This window comes from Watersipora subatra, chromosome 1 (assembly GCF_963576615.1).
Source record: "Watersipora subatra chromosome 1, tzWatSuba1.1, whole genome shotgun sequence".
In the NCBI taxonomy this organism is placed as follows: Eukaryota; Metazoa; Bryozoa; class Gymnolaemata; order Cheilostomatida; family Watersiporidae; genus Watersipora; species Watersipora subatra.
Window position 1 is genome coordinate 30,799,363 of NC_088708.1, and position 19,794 is coordinate 30,819,156.

General features: G+C 35.0%; 2 protein-coding genes across 4 annotated transcripts in view; one reads left to right on the forward strand and one right to left on the reverse strand.

Annotated features, from left to right (window-relative positions):
- LOC137399064 (DNA excision repair protein ERCC-5-like) overlaps nt 1–12,725 on the reverse strand; it is a 28,720-nt gene extending 15,995 nt beyond the window's left edge. The window contains exons 1-5 of one of the 3 annotated variants that reach the window (XM_068085180.1): nt 12,067–12,186; nt 10,223–10,337; nt 7,930–8,019; nt 6,476–6,722; nt 2,644–2,858 (exon numbers count right to left, since the gene is read on the reverse strand). In XM_068085180.1, coding sequence (XP_067941281.1) covers nt 2,644–2,858; nt 6,476–6,722; nt 7,930–7,977 — 510 coding nt within the window. In that variant the 5' untranslated portion in view covers nt 7,978–8,019; nt 10,223–10,337; nt 12,067–12,186. Of the gene's footprint in view, nt 1–2,643; nt 2,859–6,475; nt 6,723–7,929; nt 8,020–10,222; nt 10,338–12,066; nt 12,187–12,629 lie in introns of those variants that run through there. The other 2 variants (XM_068085181.1, XM_068085182.1) reach the window with 2 other exon arrangements.
- Nucleotides 12,726–15,897: 3,172 nt separating this feature from the next.
- Nucleotides 15,898–19,794, forward strand: part of LOC137385364 (phospholipid-transporting ATPase ID-like) — a 48,336-nt gene continuing 44,439 nt past the window's right edge. Inside the window, exon 1 of the mRNA XM_068071813.1 lies at nt 15,898–16,018. Within this exon, the coding sequence (XP_067927914.1) occupies nt 15,973–16,018 (46 nt within the window). The 5' untranslated portion in view covers nt 15,898–15,972. The remainder of the gene's footprint in view (nt 16,019–19,794) is intronic.

The window sequence follows — 19,794 nt, forward strand, 5'->3', positions numbered from 1 at the left end:
TCAAGATTAAAATTGAAAAAACTTGATTGCAGTTAAAACGCTCCAAAGAAAAAGAACTCTCCAAAAATGATGTCAATTGTCGCATTCCTGTTTGTCCCTCTCACTATGACATCGGCTATCGTGTTCATGTTGCAGTGCTGCGTTGGTTAGAACTTGTCCCATTGTTTTCCTCTGAATGCTGCGTAAACATTTGAGTACCAGGTGTTGATGAGATGTATATTTATCACTTATAAACAATATGCACGATTATTGACGCCAATTTTGGGGAAGCCTGGGCACGTCTTTTTCTTCTGAGCATTTTAACTGCGATCAATTTTTGTTGATGTTAATTTTGAAACATCCTGGCAGTCGTATCACCTAAAACGGAACACAAAATCTAAAATGAAAGAACTATGTCTATATTTTCTGATAAAACCTTTTCAAATTTGATGTGAGTGACCCGTAAGTGTTGATTGTTTATGTTCGCTACACGATAAACAGTCGGATATTGTAGCCTACAAGCGTTAACCATTGTACTTTTTAAAGTTGCATCGACAGATATACGCTTACTCATTTCCAACTCGCTTACCAACATTTACACCAATCTAAGCACTACTAACACAATTCTATATTTTTATTGGGGTACACGATTAAAACCTGAACACCGCCCTGCATTTTATACTCATACTAATAGCGTGTAGGAAATACAAAAACCACCTAAAAAATTACACAATATAAAATTCAATATCAAAACCTCTGTTAGAAAACTGAGAGGAACAAACTTTCACTCCATCTCTAAGGATAACAAGCCCCTGGGCTTCCTTGACCCTGCTCGAACAAATGCAAGTTCTCTTTATACTGGCAAGCGTATCAAAATCTTGTCAGGGACTACGCGAGCAAGTGACAGATTAACGGAAAGTGAAGTAGCCTCATGCGCGGAGTCTGGAGGGTGAGTAGGGAGCGCTGCGCGAGATTACTGTCACGTCGACATTGTGTAGACTGATGAACGACTCGCATAATCCTGTGGTATAAGCTTGACCAATTTATGACGCAATGATGGGAGGCATGCGATGTAAAACGGAGAAGGGTGATACGTTCGTACCAACTAGCACCACTTACCGAGAAGGTCGCTGAGGCTTAGACAAACATAATATGTAGCCTAATTACGGTAGGCAAATAAAGGAAATAGTCTGCTCAGAAAAGATGTTCCTACTTAAAAAAGAAATCACTGTACTGTGACTGATTGACTCGTTCAGATACCGACTTAGCATCTCATTTGTGTTTTAGTCTATAGACTCTGACATAAGTTGCGTAGCAGACAAATTGCAGGTAATCTTTGAGGTGAAGGTTATAATTTAATGGCTTCTGATGTTCAACTAAATAATAATAGAAAACCTCACTATAGGAAAAGATGCCAATTAATATACAATAGTGGATGACTTATCTTGCATCAGGTTTTTCTTGGTAAGACACTTGAGTGACTCACCTTTCTTCATGTGGCAAGTGCACCCTTCAAGCACAAACCAGTTTGATATATCCCTACATATCTTAAAGACTCAAACAATATCGCAAGGCTACCATTGCACTGCATGACTCGGAGTTGTATTCCCTTGCATTAAATGTAAAGTTCAGGATTTCAGACTTCTTGGGTACACTGCGTTACATAAACACACGAAAAGACAACTCCAAACTACATTAAACAGTAGAAATGCCTTTTCCATGAATGTCATTCTTTTATATTTTGCCATAGTCTACTACTGTGAACGAGAATATCGCACGCAGACTCAGTTCTGTCAGTATTACTCTCAGCTACACGAGAGATTTTTAAGCGACCTACTGAGATAATATTTGTGATTCCACAGGTCACCCTTTACAGAATGGCTGAACGCAGGTAGGTAGAAGAGGATGATGAAAGAATAGTTGCCATCGGCCTTCGATGGCTTCAGCTACTGCTCACAATTCACGAAGTCCTAGAGAACAACTCATAAACCTTTTAGATGTTTCAGTCATAGGCATACCTTTGTTTTAATCATGGTGATGAAGGCATAACAGAGCTAGTCAACCAAACACTGACGATCAAATGAAACCAAAAAGCTAGTTTTAAAACTAATAAAAAATGACTAATGTTTTGTGTTCTAGAAAAGCCAAAATGTTGACCAAAAAAACAAATAATTGCAATTAAAGCAAGCCACAACGATCCTCTGCCTGAGAGAAGCCTTGTAAGGATGCCTATTGATCGGAGTGAGAACCAAGATATGTACCATTGTTACTAATGCTGTAATCATGTAAAAAACGTGAAAAGACAACTCCAAACTACATAATTATGATACAATATTTACTAACTAGTCAACAAACCAGCTGGTTTAATCTGGTACAACTGGTTTAAACTGCTCTATGCTCTGTTTAGGATAACTCACCTAAAATGTTCCTCAACTAAAACTACAATGACGCTGCGCCTAATCTGTGTCAAAGTTGAATGAACATTGTAGATATTCCATTATTACATTTTATAATTCATTTATTACATTATTAATTTTCAGTATTATACTTTTTATTGCTAAATTTGGTGTTTGCTGTAAGTTATGATGTCAAACATTGCAAACCTAAGAAAGCTATTAGAAGAAATGCATTGTGACAAGCATCCACTTCCTGTAGCCTACATACTTGGTTTAGGTCGAGCTCGCCGCTGTATAGCATGTTGTGAATAGGCAGTTCAAAGTAGTCATCACTTTCAGCAAGCGTCTCATCCTTCGGCAGAGGTGGCAATTCAAACAAATCCTGCTCAGAGGCCTTCAGACGCTTGACTGTGGGTCGCACACCTAGGGATTCATCTACGGCGAGGCGTTGGATGGCTTTCTTCTTCAGCCGCTCACGAATGCCTAAAATTATGAATGTGAACAATAGAAACTTCTCAGATGAGTAGCAGACATCAAACGGGGAGAAACAACATAAATGCACATGACAAAAACTGACTATTTTACTAGTTGATTACGAGTTACTTTCCTGTTCGAAGCGCATCAATAATACTGTATTTGATTTATCAACAATATCAATGAAATAATTCCATTTAAAAAACTAAAATCAAAACAAAACTGGATAATGTATTTAAAAAAATTGACCAATGACAAGCAAACGCATGTGAACATCTTTGAGTAGTTAATCAGCGACATGATTAATCAATGAAGTATTAATGAACATCATTGACCATCCTATTACATCTGACTAACAATGATCACTCACCTAAATGGTGGTAGGCCTACTAAAGAATGTGTTGGGGTCTGATAGCGACTTACATTAGAGACAAATGGCCCTTTTTACTTGCATTATTTAAATTTAATGTTATATCAAATGTCTAAACAGAAAGCACATTACATTAAAGTGCATTAGATGCACTTCAGTAAGCTACAGTATATCACCCTAATTTTAGGTCCAAATCATAACCTCATCATGTAGTCCTTTGCCCGCGAGTAACACAAGTTAACATGACATGATAACTTCTCATTGAATAACAACAAATAGGCACAGATCAAACATCTGGTAAAATGAAAATGAATAAACACGCTTTTCTTGATGACAGACTGATAGGTTTAACATGAGTAAAATATAATACATAAATATTGAACATGCCTTATATGACTGTTTGACTTGGAGAAAGAAAAACATATTTAAAAATCTCAAATCAGTAATTATTAAACTGTAGATAACAATTAAACAATATCAAACACACCCCTCAGCTTTACACTTGTGATTGAATGATAACCAAACTGATAAATTGGCCTTCAAGAAGCAAATCTCCTCTGCACATGTTTTATTCTTTTGCATCCAGACATTGATACAGAAAAACAAATGACATATTCTCTTGCGCAATGGCTTTGCCCAAACAAGTTTGTTGCGTATCATCATTAAAATAAACAAACACATGAGTTTAAACTTCCTGATAAGGAAATGCATGTAACTTAGCACTGCCTAGTAAACGTTTTTGACTAAAGACTTAGACAGCAGTTGTCTAGTTTATGCTGTATATGAATGGTGGTAATTGCAGAGAAAGCACAGCAGTACTAAATAATTTTGAGCATTTATTATCAGCAAAACTTGAAAATGCCTATTGTGAAGAAATGATTGGCAAACAAATTAATACCTTCAACAGAGGCCTGTAGCTGTGGAAACGCTCTTTTGATATTATATGCCTAAGAACCAATGCGTATGCGCTCTTGTTTAAACCCAACTTGTGTCTTTCCAGATAATTTTAGCAATGATATGTAAACTCCTTGAGTACTGCTGAGCTCTGGATATTACAGATCCAAAAAAAGTACATGTTGAAATTTTTATGGATATGGTTAAGTTTACGAATTGTCAAAAGGACTTATTTTTCAATGTTCTTTTCTCTCAACAGTCCTGGTAGTCATCAAGTGAATGATGCAGTAGAAACTGATGTTTGTACAGATTTGCCCGACCATCCCATGGCTAATTTATGTGCTAACAATATGTTGATAAAATATATTGTTATTACTTACTACTAGGGTTGTAAAATAGTTGTCATTTAAAGGTTGACTTGCAACGAAATTTACATTAAGTTATTTGATATCAAAAGATTCACCATGTCTTACTCTGTTGTGTTGTAGGTGCCAAATATGTGGAAATGTGATTACAAGCTCTTAAAAGCTCAAAAACGAACAGTTAATCGCAGCCACACGAGACCGCCGTAGTTTGGATTCTCTTTCCAAAACGGCTCAAATGTGACGTAACTGTGGTAGATGGTTTCTGTTTACACTTTCATGCAACCTTATTCGTCGAAATTTTTTCACAAATATACTTCACGCATTCAATAAAACCATGTCTATTGTTCTTACGCGTCTGTTTTATCGTCATTGTAATGCTGTCACTTTTAGCAGTGATATCTTATAACTTACCGTAAAAATTCGTTTAATTTTTTAGACTTAGCTTGAAGGAGTACATATCATTGTATGATAAACATGACGATCCTGCTGGTCACTTGTGATAATCGAAAAGTGCTGCAGAAATTATTTGCGAAGTATTGGGTCACATGATCAGATTACGATTTGCCGATTAGACCAAACCGAAACAAAACTGTAAAGTAGCGAGCATCTATATTTGATACGGGGTCTTCGGTAAAACCCGAAGTGTTTGTCATAAACTAGTGCTACGATAAGTTTTAGATTGAGCTGTTTATTGGCCTTTCAATTCACATGAAAACATCGCGTGACAAGACAATAAATAAATTTCATGACTACATCAGAGAAATAAAGAGATTCCAAACTACGGCGGCTTTTCATTTTTGAGCTTTTAAGAGCTTGTAATCACATTTCCACATATTTTGCACCTACAACAGAGAAAGACATGGTGAATCTTTTGATACCAAATAACTGTAATATGAATTTTGTTGCAAGTCAACCTTTAACTGAATAGAACTGACATCACAATTCACATAATTTTCATTTAAGGGGAATGTTTTGAATATGAGAAAAATTTCTATAACAAACGCTTTTGTTTTAAAATTCGTAATGGATTGCTGGTGAGATAAACTGGTCACATGAATATCCTTCATAGTGTACAAAAACTGTAGAAGACATTCAATCCAGCTAAAGTTTCTCAGATTTATCCACAGAAGGAGTTGTCATATCAATGTTTGACATAAAACTATGTTTTTTCATAGCTCCTATTTGATTTCTGCTATCTATGACTACACAAACGTATGCCAATATCGTATTTACCATTTAAAGCTAACACATTTTCTCGAACTTTCAATGCTTCATTATGGGAAGCAATAGTACCAAAAAGAAATCTCATACACTGTTTATAGGCAAGCGGTAATATTTTTGGACAAGGTTGCATGTACTCTTCATGCACGGAGGCTATGAATAAACTAATGAAAATATAAAAAGTTAGTCTCATCCAACGTACAGTATGAGGAGTATTTCCCCAGTGGTTTCTCAACAAGATAGGTATGTATGCTGCAGAAGATATAAACCCTATGTACACTGCAGAATCGTATATCATGCTTACGCGTAGCTCATGATGTAACGGCGAGGAAAAATATTTGACCAATCAAAACATTAAATCTTAAGGTGTTTGCAAAGAATCAATGCTTTGTATCTATTGATAACTTGCTGCTATCTAAACATATTTCGGTGTATGATAGGAAAATCCCTTCCATACGAAATTAGCTGGTGGTTCTCAAAGGTTAAATAAGTTAAAATATTTTTGTATTTCAAACTCCTGAGCTATTGGCATTGAAATGAAACTCTGAAACCTAAAAGAACTAAAAGTTGATATTAGAAACTATGTTTGATGTAAAGAGATATCACTGCATATTTAGAATTGATGTTGTCAAACAAGCCATGAACAGCTTCAAGCCTCATGACAATAGATCAGATGTACAGAGCTAAATACTAATAGTAGATTGGTTGCCTGTATAAAGAACATATAAAAGCGTCTCACAACTAAAGTATCTCCTACTAAATAATATAAGTAGTACTTTGAGCAAGAGCTGACGATTCCTCCCTTCTCTTTTGTCTAGCAGCAATCGTATGCCTTTTAAGAATTGGTACAGATCCATCAAATACAAATATAGGCTTTATTCTGTACATGAGCAATTTGCATAGCCTTAGGAACAGAAGATGAAGATGGGCGTTAGGTTGATCTTTCATTCCTTTCAGAGCTTGATGCAAGATCATACTTGCGTCGATGGCAAACACCTTGCCTTCGAGAGACTCCAGTGACACCTGATTGATTCATGAAAGAGTAAAGAAAAGAAAATGTATCTTTATTTAACATGTAACAAAGATTAACATTCTAACTTTTCAAACTTCATATCATGAAGAAAATTTTTAGGGCAGTTTAAACAAATTAAGAGAAAAAATAAAACAATTGTTTGTTTTGCTGTGATTACCATAAAAAATTATTTGGTATACAATTATATGATTTTAATTTGCTTCAGTGTTGGTACCACAAGGCGCAAATGTGGTATTGAGTGGATAGAAACCCATAGTAATTATCTAATGAAAACACAACCTGGCAGAAATGAACAAAATTTTATATATATACTGTACATATTAAAAATTAGTAACAAAATAATATGTTAACCTTAGTAAAGTCTATAGTTACCTACAGTAACTTTATTGTTTTTAATGGTTATGATCTGCAAGAAAATGCAACATTCCAATGTACTACACAAAGTACGTACCGTGGGAAGTTCTTACCTTTGAGACAGACATATAACATACACATTTAATTTAACTTAAATGAATATAGCTTACTAAACACATATTTAGAGATAAGTTTTAGTCTGTATTTTACTAAACTTCAGCTTCTTCATAGGCTAAAATTTTATCACTTATCTGTTTTCGGTTTGGTTTATATTATAACTTATAAGGAATAATGCTGAACTGAGATAGAGAGCAAGCAAGCAAGCATGCAAGCATCATATCTCTTTCAGGTGTTGTGGAAGGAATTTCAGCAAATAGCATATTGGCATTTTAGTTATTTTGCCGTAATCAGTACACCGACTGCCAAACTTTAATTTCAAGAGAAATTCCATCCTTTTATGGCGAGGACGAAAAACATTGTGTTCGATAGCCTATCGTGAGGCATTGTAACCCGAGGACACACTGTATTAATTAATACAGTACATGGTAAGACCGATGGGTGTAAAAAAACGGCTTAGCCTTGTGGTTGTGCGCGCCTGTTAGTAGACTGGTGATTTGAATGTCGCAAGCTCAATCTAGTACGAAGGTGATTTTTCGTTGCTAAAACTTTATCGCTATAACTGAACAGACGGATGATGGACAGACGAATGACAGAAAAACATCGAGATATATATATACATATGTATATTTATAAATAATAAATGCGTTATTAAGGTAAGAAGCTGTGGACAGGATGCGTAGTATTAAACCTGAAGGAAAAAATTAGACGATTCAACAACCCTACCTGCTTACCAGCTCTATCAACCAGCTTCCAAAGCCCTGTGACACCCATCCTTGCGCATCAATTAGAATCCAATCAGTGTGTACCTACAATCTTTTTACAACAAACATCAAATAGAATATCGCAGCTGCAACTAGCAATAACAAGTGACAAGACATTTTATTTCTTTCTCTTTCGTTGTAGCAGCCGTGCAGTTAGAGTCAAGAGAATCTGGGTACGTTTGACCAATGATATACAAACCCCCAGGATAGGCGACGGGCATCATGTGAGCGGGGCCTAATGATCGAACTCTGTTGGGATGAACCCAAACACGGCACCCGAACAAACAAATATGCTGAATAAAGACCCTTGTAAATTTACAAATATTATGAACAATAGTGGTTATCTTACTGATCTGTTGGTTTCATTTTGTTGTCAAATAACTATAGTTGCCCAATATTGTCACCATTATGATCAGTCAGTTGCCATTCACAAGCATTCATGATACTAATAGTCGTAATCGTAAAATAGCCCAAATTCGGTTTTATCTTTAGATTTTGAGTATGAAAACTAAACTGCACAGCTTTGCCTGCTGTCCCATCTTATTATCCAGATAAAACAATGTGACAACGATAAAAGACTTTGTCATTTTATATTAGGGTTGGCAAAATATTTATCAAAAACTAAGGAAAAAAGGCCGTTGTTCGGGTGATTTTGGGTAAATTATATTCAATTTTGAGCATATACTACAACCCCTACCAATTTCGCAACTAGTAAAAGTAAGTACTTTGAAACGTTTTATTTTCCATGGATCCATTATTTTGGTTAGGTGTTACCCCTACATTGTAGAAATTCAAGGTTTGCTATTGTGAACCGCGGGGTCTACTGAATGAATGAGCTAATGACACAATAACAGCAAGTCGTGTTTTCCAAAACCTAATAAGGCAACGCAACCACCCTGCGAGAACTGTGTTAGCCCCGAAACCCAGACTAGCAAAATCCGACCAGAGCCATTAAACCCCGCCCATATGATAGCTGTCGGCTAACCGAAAGTACATGACACGTACAAATTGATGAACAGCCAACTGTATAACTATACTATACACTGTCACAAAAGCTATTAAAACGTTAACTCTTTAACCTATAATACAGAATCATCAAACAAATCGCCAGATATGACAGAAGGTTAAGCATCTATACCGACTACATAGAGTGAAAAATGACAAAAAACAAGTGCAAAGCCTAGAGATGCTTTTGAATTCTCTACGTATATGGATACAAAAATGGAATACATGTGTGGCATTCAGATCCCAACAGCATTAGCAATGGAAATTGTAGAATAATTACAGTAGGTCCTAGTTCTTATCTTGATTGGGGTACACATAGGTACTCAATAACTGAGATTTTCTCACAGTAGATAGTGGATGCCTGTTGATTATGTGTTGTTAAAGACTGTGGCCTAAGACATTAAGTCATTACTGTTTGTAGGCTAAGATAAATGAGCACTTGTCACATAACAATGACTTCCGACAAAAGCTAAAAATGTTTTTATCTGATTCGTCTACAGGTCATCATTAAATGGATTAAGTAATTACTGTGTCGATAACATGTTGTAGAAAGCAGCACCCAGAATAGTTGTAGGCCTAAACGATTGCAAATGACATCGCCGATTGAACATTAGACATGTTTAGATGTTTATCACACATAACGTTCCATCTGGGTGTGCATTGGACACTAAAAAGCATTATAAATGTAGCAAAATTATAGCCTAATCTCTGAAATTTTTAGGAAACATAAAAGACAAGATTATGAACATGTCTAAGGTAGTCAGAGTCAAGAACAATCGAGTTATACTATTATGGGAAAACAAATATGAACTTTTTGTCAAGGTTTATAAATAGTACCAATTTGATTCATTATAAATTCTTGTTTTATGAGATAAGGCCTGCCGGTACATAGAAAAAGACAGAAGTGAAATCCTAAAAACTACCATGAACTATGATATTGGGTTCCTGCTGCTTCTCAGGCTATGAATATATGCAGCACCATAGTATTTATATAGCCATGGCTTTTGTGTAACACGGTTTTACTTAATGTTAATTCTTTAGGGATAACTATCAGTAAAAACCAACTGTCCATCTGCCACTTGTGTCCTGTTTATGTTTGCTTTATTAACAACATTCATCTGCACTGAAGCAGTATTTCTGTCTAGCTGCAAATACCTTAGAAGTATTATCGACATCGGTCACTATTGGTAAGCCATCTCTGACTTTTTCAAACGTCTTTAAAAAACCATCACAATTTAAAGAAAACTTACACTGTTTTCTGTGTCAGTTATGTGGGCATCACATTCTATAAATTCACGCTTCGACGAGCAGATGGGATCATAAGTGCTTCCCAAGAAATGTTACAGCTCTAGAATATGTTGGCTTCTAAAAGATAATATAAAAGGCTAATTGAGGTATCTTTCGTAAAAGGCTAGGAAAACAACTGTTGCTTGTTAATACTGAGTAGCTACGTCTTTCTTGCCAAGTTTCAATGACTAGTCAGACTGTTTATTATATCTAGTGAGTTCTACATAAACTAAACTTTCTAAACAATCGAGGGTGACAAATAATCCATTAACACACTTTTTTAAATATGACAAACTAAAAGGTTATGTTATTTTTAAACTTTGTGCTGATTTTCATCTGGTCTGTATGTTGTTGCTTGTTACAGTAAAAAACTCAGCAACTATAGAAAAATGAATCTGTGTATGTCGATGATGAATACAAATTAAAAATTGATGACATTTAGTATTATTGTCGCAGGGCACTGGGTCAGTTGGCACTCCAGACTAGTATTATAGCTAATCTGAGAAGTTTGCAGGTCTTTTTCTTAAAAAAAAACATATGCATTTGAAATTTTTAAAATTAATTTGCAATGCTAACGTCAAGAAAATATACTCCAAGTATGTTTCTCAAAACAACAAAGGCCGCACATTGTCAGGAAAGCGAGTAAAGCCAGCTTTTTACCTAACAAGTTGTTAGAATAATTTCCGTATTATACCAAACTGATTATTCTTTAATTCTTATAATTTTGTTCTTGTGACAGATGAGAATTAACATCAAAACTTCTATATGGATTGGTTGAGGTAGAAGACAAACTAGCTTCTCAACATTGAGAATGTTCTTAAATTTTCCTGCTACTCAGAAGCTAGCATATGTTGGGTTGCCACCAAATATTTTAAAGGGAGTATCCTAACCCAGCATCTGAATTTTTATTACTATGTGCTGTTAAAGCATGACCGATTTATTGAACTTTTCATTTAAGGTTTGCATTCATCGTAAACGCTTCACTTGTATATTTTATGATAGGACTGCTAAGTAGGTACATACCTGCCAACTCTCACGCATTGGGCGTGAGACTCACGCAATCACCCCAAAGAAAAAATGAAAATGCATGAGAAATGCGTGAGATTTTCGCCCCAATTTCCACAATTTTATATATACTATCATTGATACATCAATTGCCCCAAAACCAAATCTCACGCATTGCCCCACTCTTGGGTTGGCATGCCTGAGTAGGTAGTCAGTGGTCCCAACAGAAGGAACTCAAAACTGTATCGAATTCTTCATATTTCATAGCTACATACAGCCGCAGTCAGTAATATTTCCACTTTCCAACTTATACCATGACTTTTTTAGCTTAGAAATATTTGTATAGATGCCTCTACAAGGATAAAGTCTCTCTATCTCAATAACACGAGTAAAATTGCTAGTTTATGCATTCCACAGCATCTAAAATTTGAAAAGCTTTTGTTGCACAAGCCTGGAAAATGTCAAACCCTCTCCCGCATCCCTTCCCATCCACGAACATCTCATAAAAAGTTCAATTTTGAACCGGGCGAATGATTGTAATTATACTTCAAACACTGCAGACCACAAAACAAATATAACCACTAATCTACTTAGATATTGTTCTATGTGCTCATCATCAGTGGTTGTTTTCATCACATCCGTTTTTATGAATGCATGATGCGTTCGTCGGATGGTCATGTACAGTTATTTTTTTATCCGTCCGTTGTATGGGTAACTAAGCCTTACTTTGTACATGATATTTTTTAGCAGTTACTAAGTTTCGTGGAGTAAAATTTTTTATATGGAACATATAGATACTTACAGAAAATCAACTAAAACAACATCTGAAACGCTGAGGCGGTCATGAAAAAATCTACTCAAAGCTAATGAAGTTTGATTTGAAGCTACTTCTAAACTCATGATTGTAGATGCGTTCGAGACGTCCGAAAGTGAGAGCTGTAGAACTAACGCTATGACGAAAAACTATACGCAGAGCGGTATAGTTTCACATGGGAACTATACAACATAACACTGACTATAATACGTACTGAGCGAAAGATCGAAGATGCGTATATAACATATAATAATAATATATAACTATATATAACATATAATATAACTTGAGGTCTTTGCTTTATAGTTTATACGTATTGATATTATATTTATTTACATTACTTCAATGGTGCAAGTTCATTTATAAAAAAAAACTATAATTTTCATAAAACACATCTATGTACATGTATAAGAAAATGTTCAAAACGGGAATTCGATTTGTACGTAGCGTTACGTAGCTTAACTACGTATAGCATTACGTAGGTACATTAATTTTAAAGGTTGACTTGCAACAAAATTAACATTACAGTTATTTGTTATCAAAAGATTTACCGTGTCGTAGGTGCAAAATAGGTATGTAGAAATGTGATTACAAGCTCAAAAACGAACGTTTAATCGCCGCCGTCACGATATTGCCGTAGATTAGAGTGACTAGACTCTCTTTCCAAAACGGCTCAAATGGGACGTAGTTGTACAATAATATTGTACAACCAGATGCCATATTATGGCATCTGTTTAAACTTTCACGCAACCTCATTCGTCGAAATATTTTCACAAATATATTTCACGCATTCGATAAAACCATGTCTGTTGTTCTTACGAGTCTGTTTATCGTCATTGTAATGCTGTCGCTTTCAGCACTGATATCTTGAAACCTATCTTGAAAATTCGTTTAATATTTTAACCTTAGCTCGAAAGAGTACATATCATTGTCTGATAAATATGACGATCCTGCTGGTCACCTGTGATAATCGAAAAAATGCTGCAGAAATTATTTGCGAAGTATTGGGTCACATGATCATATTACGACTAGACGATTAGACCAAGCCGAAACAAAACTGTAAAGTAGCGAGCATCTATATTTGATACGGGTCTTCGGTAAAACCCGAAGTGTTTGTCATAAACTACGAAAAGTTTTATCTTGAGCCTTTTATCGAGTGAAATTTATAAACAATCTACTTCGGCATAGACGACCAATGAGATGTCAGTAAAATTATTTAGACAGGTAACTAATTCGAGGAGTAGCTGCCAAGCAAGACTAATACTGGCAATACTGAAATGATGATGTTTTTTTCTTGTTTTCTCTAAAGTATAGAATAGGATTCACTCCAATTATTGACTTCACATCCAGAGCCAATTGCCAACCCCAACCAAAAATCTTTGCTCCATCACTGACCTACATACCACCAAATGTTATCAACTCTGAGAACTTCTTCTCTGTTTTGTACGTCAACAATTGAACGTTGGTTGGCAGCTCCTCGTTTTTTTTATAAAACTGTTGGCCTCTTCCGATGAAGAGCAGAACACCGCCGACATTTTTTCACAATATATCCCATCAAAATTTTCGGGCATCTTGTATAATTAAAACATGACTATTTGGTTTAACAATAAGCGGTCTAAAAGTCATCTATGCCGAAATAGATTGTTTATAAATTTCACTTTCCACCGTAGTGGCATATCGACGGTTTACACTGTGCACGTAATCATGTACAGGCAAAGACCTATTAACTATACTTAATATAGTATACTGTAGTTAATAGGTCTATGTGTACGGGACATTAACAGTGTAGTCCGCAATCGGTACAACAGACTTTGAAGTTGTCTTCCTTTTGTGCAGCTTCGCAGAAGCCGGAATAAGAGCCTGTTACTCAGTTACAATAGAGCCATCTATGGGTGTGTGTATCTAGGTTCAAACTGTATCCGCTTCAAACAGGTAGTAAGATTGTTAGCGAGACTTCTATCTTTTTATTTTAGTTATTAGCGGTTAATTAACGCTTTCACGTTCGTTAATAATAATGACTACAACTGCTCAAAGTTGACGTATACGATTGAACACTATTTGTGGTATATACCAACACTGTGTTGACATTTATTATTATTAAGAAGGGAAGTGTTTGATAGAATAACACGAAAACAGGTGTTGAGCAAGATATTTAAATATAACAGCGTACATTTATATTTTACGAGTAAAGACCAAAGAAAGATATTTATAAATTTTGTCGGACTAGATAGGTGATATGACTACTCAGACCCAACCTAAAGTTTAAGCTTCATGGCTTTCTACTTTGTTATCATGGTCTTTACATTAGCATTTTATCTCGGATGTTGAATGTACACTTTCTATAAACTGTTTAATAACTAAGTCGATGGCCTAAACTTTATGTATGCGAAGTATTACTATATTATTATATGAGAATTTTAATCTAGTGAAACAGCTCGCACAGTTGTATGTTCTATTTGCATATTGATACCAAGCTTGGATAGGATACCAAGCTTGGAAAATAGAGTAGGGCTCTATTATGCCAGACAATCCCTTTTCAACTTTTCCTTTAATACATTAAAACTATTTGTTTAGGGGATAGATCACTCTTCATCGACTATTAACATGTTGTATGTTTTGCAAAGTATACAGGGATATACTACAAATGCATCATATCTTCTAAAGAACCTATTAAATATGCAGTGATTGCAAAGTATATGGTATTACTAATTACTGTAATAATGCTGTAGTGGCATCTGTATATTACGTAGACTAACAACTATGAGTCCAACAATATCTCATTCTGTATGCATGCTTGTCGGTTGCGAGAGATGATCAAGCAAATAATAGAGAGCATTGCAAAGTGATTAAAAAATTGCCTCGCATTTTTAGGGTATTACTTAAAATGCTCAGTGACATAGAATGATATGTTGCTTTATAGCTAAAGCTAAATGATAGCCCTGAATGGTCAATAAATCAGACAGCTGAAATAAGTTTGGCAGGCTGTCACAAGTACTTCAATTGACGCTGTGCAAACTTAGCATTTATGCAGTAATAAGGGTTTTGAGATTTTCAGAAGGCTAACTCAGTTTTGAGAATTAGAAGGCTTTTATTTTGCTTTGCAAAAACATTTTGTTCATCGTCAATGGCTGCTCTATAACCACCTGAATGTGTCATCCATATCTAGTTGCTGGCATACCCAAGAAATAGTGACAGTAACGCCTGCCATTTCCATTTTAAAAGCATTGGTGATAATGGTGTCTTATTTGAGCTAACATTTGTGTTCAAAATTAAAAGCCAAACTAATATGCAGTCAATGGAAAGATTTATGAAGCTCTTTGCAAAAAGTGATTGCTTTCCTTATGATCAAGCATTTTCATTGTCAGAGCTCAATGGAATTTTATTCAATCAATAACAGTAGGATTTTTCAGGACTAAAAATCTTTTGCTTGAAATTTTTTTCAATTCAATGCCCTTTCTGTTGTCAGCCCACAAACTGTTGTTATTAAAAACCAGAAAAAATGTTGTTTATTTGTTAGCATGAGCTGTTGGAGTTTGAACCAAAATGTCTCTTACATAAATGCTGATGCTTTTTCTACTCTCCCTGCTGGATTTTTACAGAATAACCAATCGAATATTCGATGTCAACTTTTTTATAACTTTTTGGGTTATAGCAGTATTTGTATAAAGCTTTGTGATGTGGTGCCTTTCATTCGGTGCGCAAACTCCCGACTTTGTTATCACAATAGATTATCCGGAGCTGACAGCTGTGAATGATTAGTATGTATCTTCGCTCTCAGTGCAATGGACTTATACACATATCGCCAAATATTTGTTTTATAGGTGCTATCTAACAACTTATCACTGACTGAATCTGTTATAGGATGATGAATAGGTGAACTGGTTTAGCTAGGCGATGGATATCTTCTCTCGGTGCCGGAAGTCTCATGATCAACATCAAGGTTAGATACTTTTTGAAACCTTATTTTTAGAAGTTGAATATTTGCTCAGTTTTAGGTTTTTGAGCATTTTTGGTTTAAAACTATGACTGTAGACTGAAATAGCTTATGTTGTCTAAATATGGCTTCACTACTATCCCTAGCTTTGTGTTCGAGGAAAAACACCTATATGCTTTTATGAACTCATTGGGTACAGCCTCAATTTTTTGCTGAAGATTATATTGTGTGACTTTTTCTTAGGGCAATGGAAAGCTTGTACAACTTGAGCCACTGTGTAACTCAAATTATTGTATAGCTCAAACTATTGTATACATGTAACTATGTATATCCATGTCTTCGCAGTAAAAGCTCTGGAGAGAGAAATATGGAATGAATTGTGTCTCCAGAAGTAATTGAGGAATGAAATGTTTGTTTGTCATGTGAGCAGTGATTAGTCTTAGATTTTAGTGTTGAGATTTTGTTAAACAACCAGAGCAGTTGCAATAGGCTGGAAGAGGCACATGACCCTGAAAGTAACTGGCTCATTGCCCTAGATAATAGTTACAAGTATTTACTCACCAATTCATTTGCTAATAAATTTACTTGCTTACATGGTCATCATTTTCTTGCTTGCTAATAGTAGTAAACTGAAGTGCCCTTCCATTTTTTTCATTAATCCTTTGCCATTGGCAAAGGAATGTTATTATACAACATTGTGGAAACATTTGCAGTAGTTTCGTAATTTCACTTCATTTTACGAATTTTTACTTTTTATTTGAGATTTTTTTGATGTACCATATTTTCTGATGTATTGTAAACGTCATACCTGAGGCTCGCACATTGACCATCTAAAGGTTGATTCAGCTGCCAAGTTATTCTTCAGTTGGAGTTACCTACTCATTCTCTTTATATGACTTGATTCAGTGATGAACAATTTTTAGTTTTTGTAAGAGTTGTCTTCTTTAGGACTTTTACATCCATTGTAAGGCTTTTCAACGCAAAACTTCAAAGTTGAAACTTGGTTTATTAGGTGGCTCATCAATTTATTTTAGATAAGCTATGATGACACATATGGTAAATCTAGCATAGGGATTGGTGATTCCCAATAGGGAGTTTTCCACCCCCTGCGTCTGTGTGATTATTATTCTACTGTATAAGTTGGTATCTACTAGACTTTTTTAAAACATTCTACCTAACACTTTTATTTAAAACAATCTCCTCTAAAACTTTATATTTGTAATTTCAACCAAGGGTGCACAGATTGATGATCAGATAGTGCTGTAATTGGAGTCGTGGGCTTCTTGACATTGTAGCTAGCATAACCACGTCTTTGATGTTTTAACTCTATTGAAGGAAACCAAAGATAAGCTCAGATTCTTTGGATTCAAGACATTATATACGGTGTATATGATTAAAGATATATACATATGTATACACATAAATACTGTAAATCCTCTAATTGAATGCCACCTCTATTTGAACACCACCTCCGATTGATCGCCACCCTGAGAGAAGAGTTGAAAAATTGACCTATTCTCTGATTGAACGCCTCCTCCATTTGACCGCCACTTTGACATTCTTTGATCTTTACGAGCCCATAATATCAACTGATGAGGAGAAAAATGTCCATAAAAACTGTATTAATAATAAATTGTTTATATCAATAACAATTAATTTTCTCGCTCTCTAATTCCAAAGCTTTTCGTTTTTTGTTAAAACCTTGAAAGCAACACCGTAGCAATAATCAATAATGGTCTCAGGCCAGTAGTAGTTCTCTAGTCTTTCTACTTCGCAGTAGCCTACATATATAAAAAGACGGCTTAAATTTCCGATGGTACATGAACTTTGAAAGCAATGCCATAGAAATTACTACTAACTGTCTCAGGCTAATAGTAGTTCATTGTTTATTGAAGTCCTAATATTTCATAGGACATTTATATAAAAATCGGTTCGCAATTTTTAGGCCGAAGGTTATGTTTACTAAGCAAACTTTTACGCCATTGCATTAGTGCTAAATGCAGTGCGTAAAAGTTTTGCTCAGCCAAAAAGTTGTTTGGACGCTATTATCGACTAGTTCAGTAGTGCAAAAGAAGAGTTAAGGCTAGAAGACATTGTGGAACGTATTGGACAACTAGAAGATGTTCGTTCCGTCGAAAGCCACAATCAGAACGCAGCTGGTCGAGCAAACGATGGAAATATTTTTGTTTTAAAAACGTTAATTTTTGTTTAGAACTGCATGTAATATAAATATAGTTCGGTTATGTCACTTTTTCATGAATATTTATTTGTATCATTTAAAAGATTATGATTGTATAACTTATAAATATGCAGATTTATAGAATTTTATTTAATAACATCCTTGCGGCTATCTTAACACGGCTTACAATGGATCGATGCTCCTAACTCTACTTCTCTTGCACATAAAAAGCTAGTTTTGGCTGCAAACTGTAGCAAACATATCAATGAATACAATGAGCTTTTATTCAACAGTTTAAATATAGATATAAAATTAATGCCTTCAAATTTAGCGTGAAATAAAACTTGAAAGTGCCAACAAATTGCAAAGAAGGACACAGGCTATAATATCATCGCAGGTCAATTGCAAGCAACAGATATCAACTGGTAAAGATATTTCTGGATTATATTATATTTCACGATGCACATTTATAAGAAATCTTGGACAAGTTGGAGGTAAGTTGGTAGATTTATTGCATCCGAAAGGTTTAATATCGCTCCACCGAAAAAAGAGAGTAAAATATAGGCGACATTCGCTTCCCTTGTAATAGGACTAAATTTATCTTCCAAAAATTCTGACGTGCCATTTGAAAAATACACTGCCAGCCTCTATTTGAACGCTGCCTCCAATTGACCGCCACTATACAGAAAGGGTTGAAAAATAGAGTGCCGTGGCATTCAATTAGAGGTTTTACGGTATATACACTGTAAATACACACATACATGTTAGATGTTATCCCTTGGTGAGAGCAGATCTATGTTTAAAACCAATTTGTAGTGATTAACTAACAGCTGAGTACTCTTTATATTTTATATTATAATATATATTATAATATATTATAATATATATTTTCATGTGTTGCAGCAAGTGTTCGTAAAAATTAACCGTCAATGTTATTTAATCCCTTCCACATTGCAACAACCATACAATAACTACTTCAGGTAACTACACATAACATTAAAACAAATACATGTACTTTATAAGAGAAATAAATGGTATATCAATAAATTTAATTTGGAAAGTAATGATAATCAATAGACTGAGGCATTTATTGTCACTTTCTCAGAGGGATGCAAAAATGGAAATTGGGCTGGGCAGAGCACAGGTTCGGATGTAGAGATAATGATATAGATACATGTCATGACTCACTTCAGCTGACTCACTTCAGCTGAGTGAAGTCCACTTCAGCTCACTTCAGCTGAGCTTCATTGAGTCATGACTCACGTCATGACTCAATGAAGTTTAAACTAACATGTTTATATATTTGTATGATTATACATTTTTGCTTTTCATTTTTTGTTTCCACTAGTATTTTCGCTTTCTCCTAGAAAAGCCGCAATGTTTTAAGGAACTACAAAAGTCATATGTAGATAATTATTTTATAGTGGGTATATAGTCAAATATTTCATCAAGCTATATGTTCTCGGTTAAAAAATTGGTCAGTTGTGGTGATCATGAGCAGAGTTTGATGGATATCAATTATGTTTGTTTGGTGCTGATCATGTTACTGATTACCTATCATATTATTATGGTCATCATTTGGTGTAAATTGTATTGGAAGCCT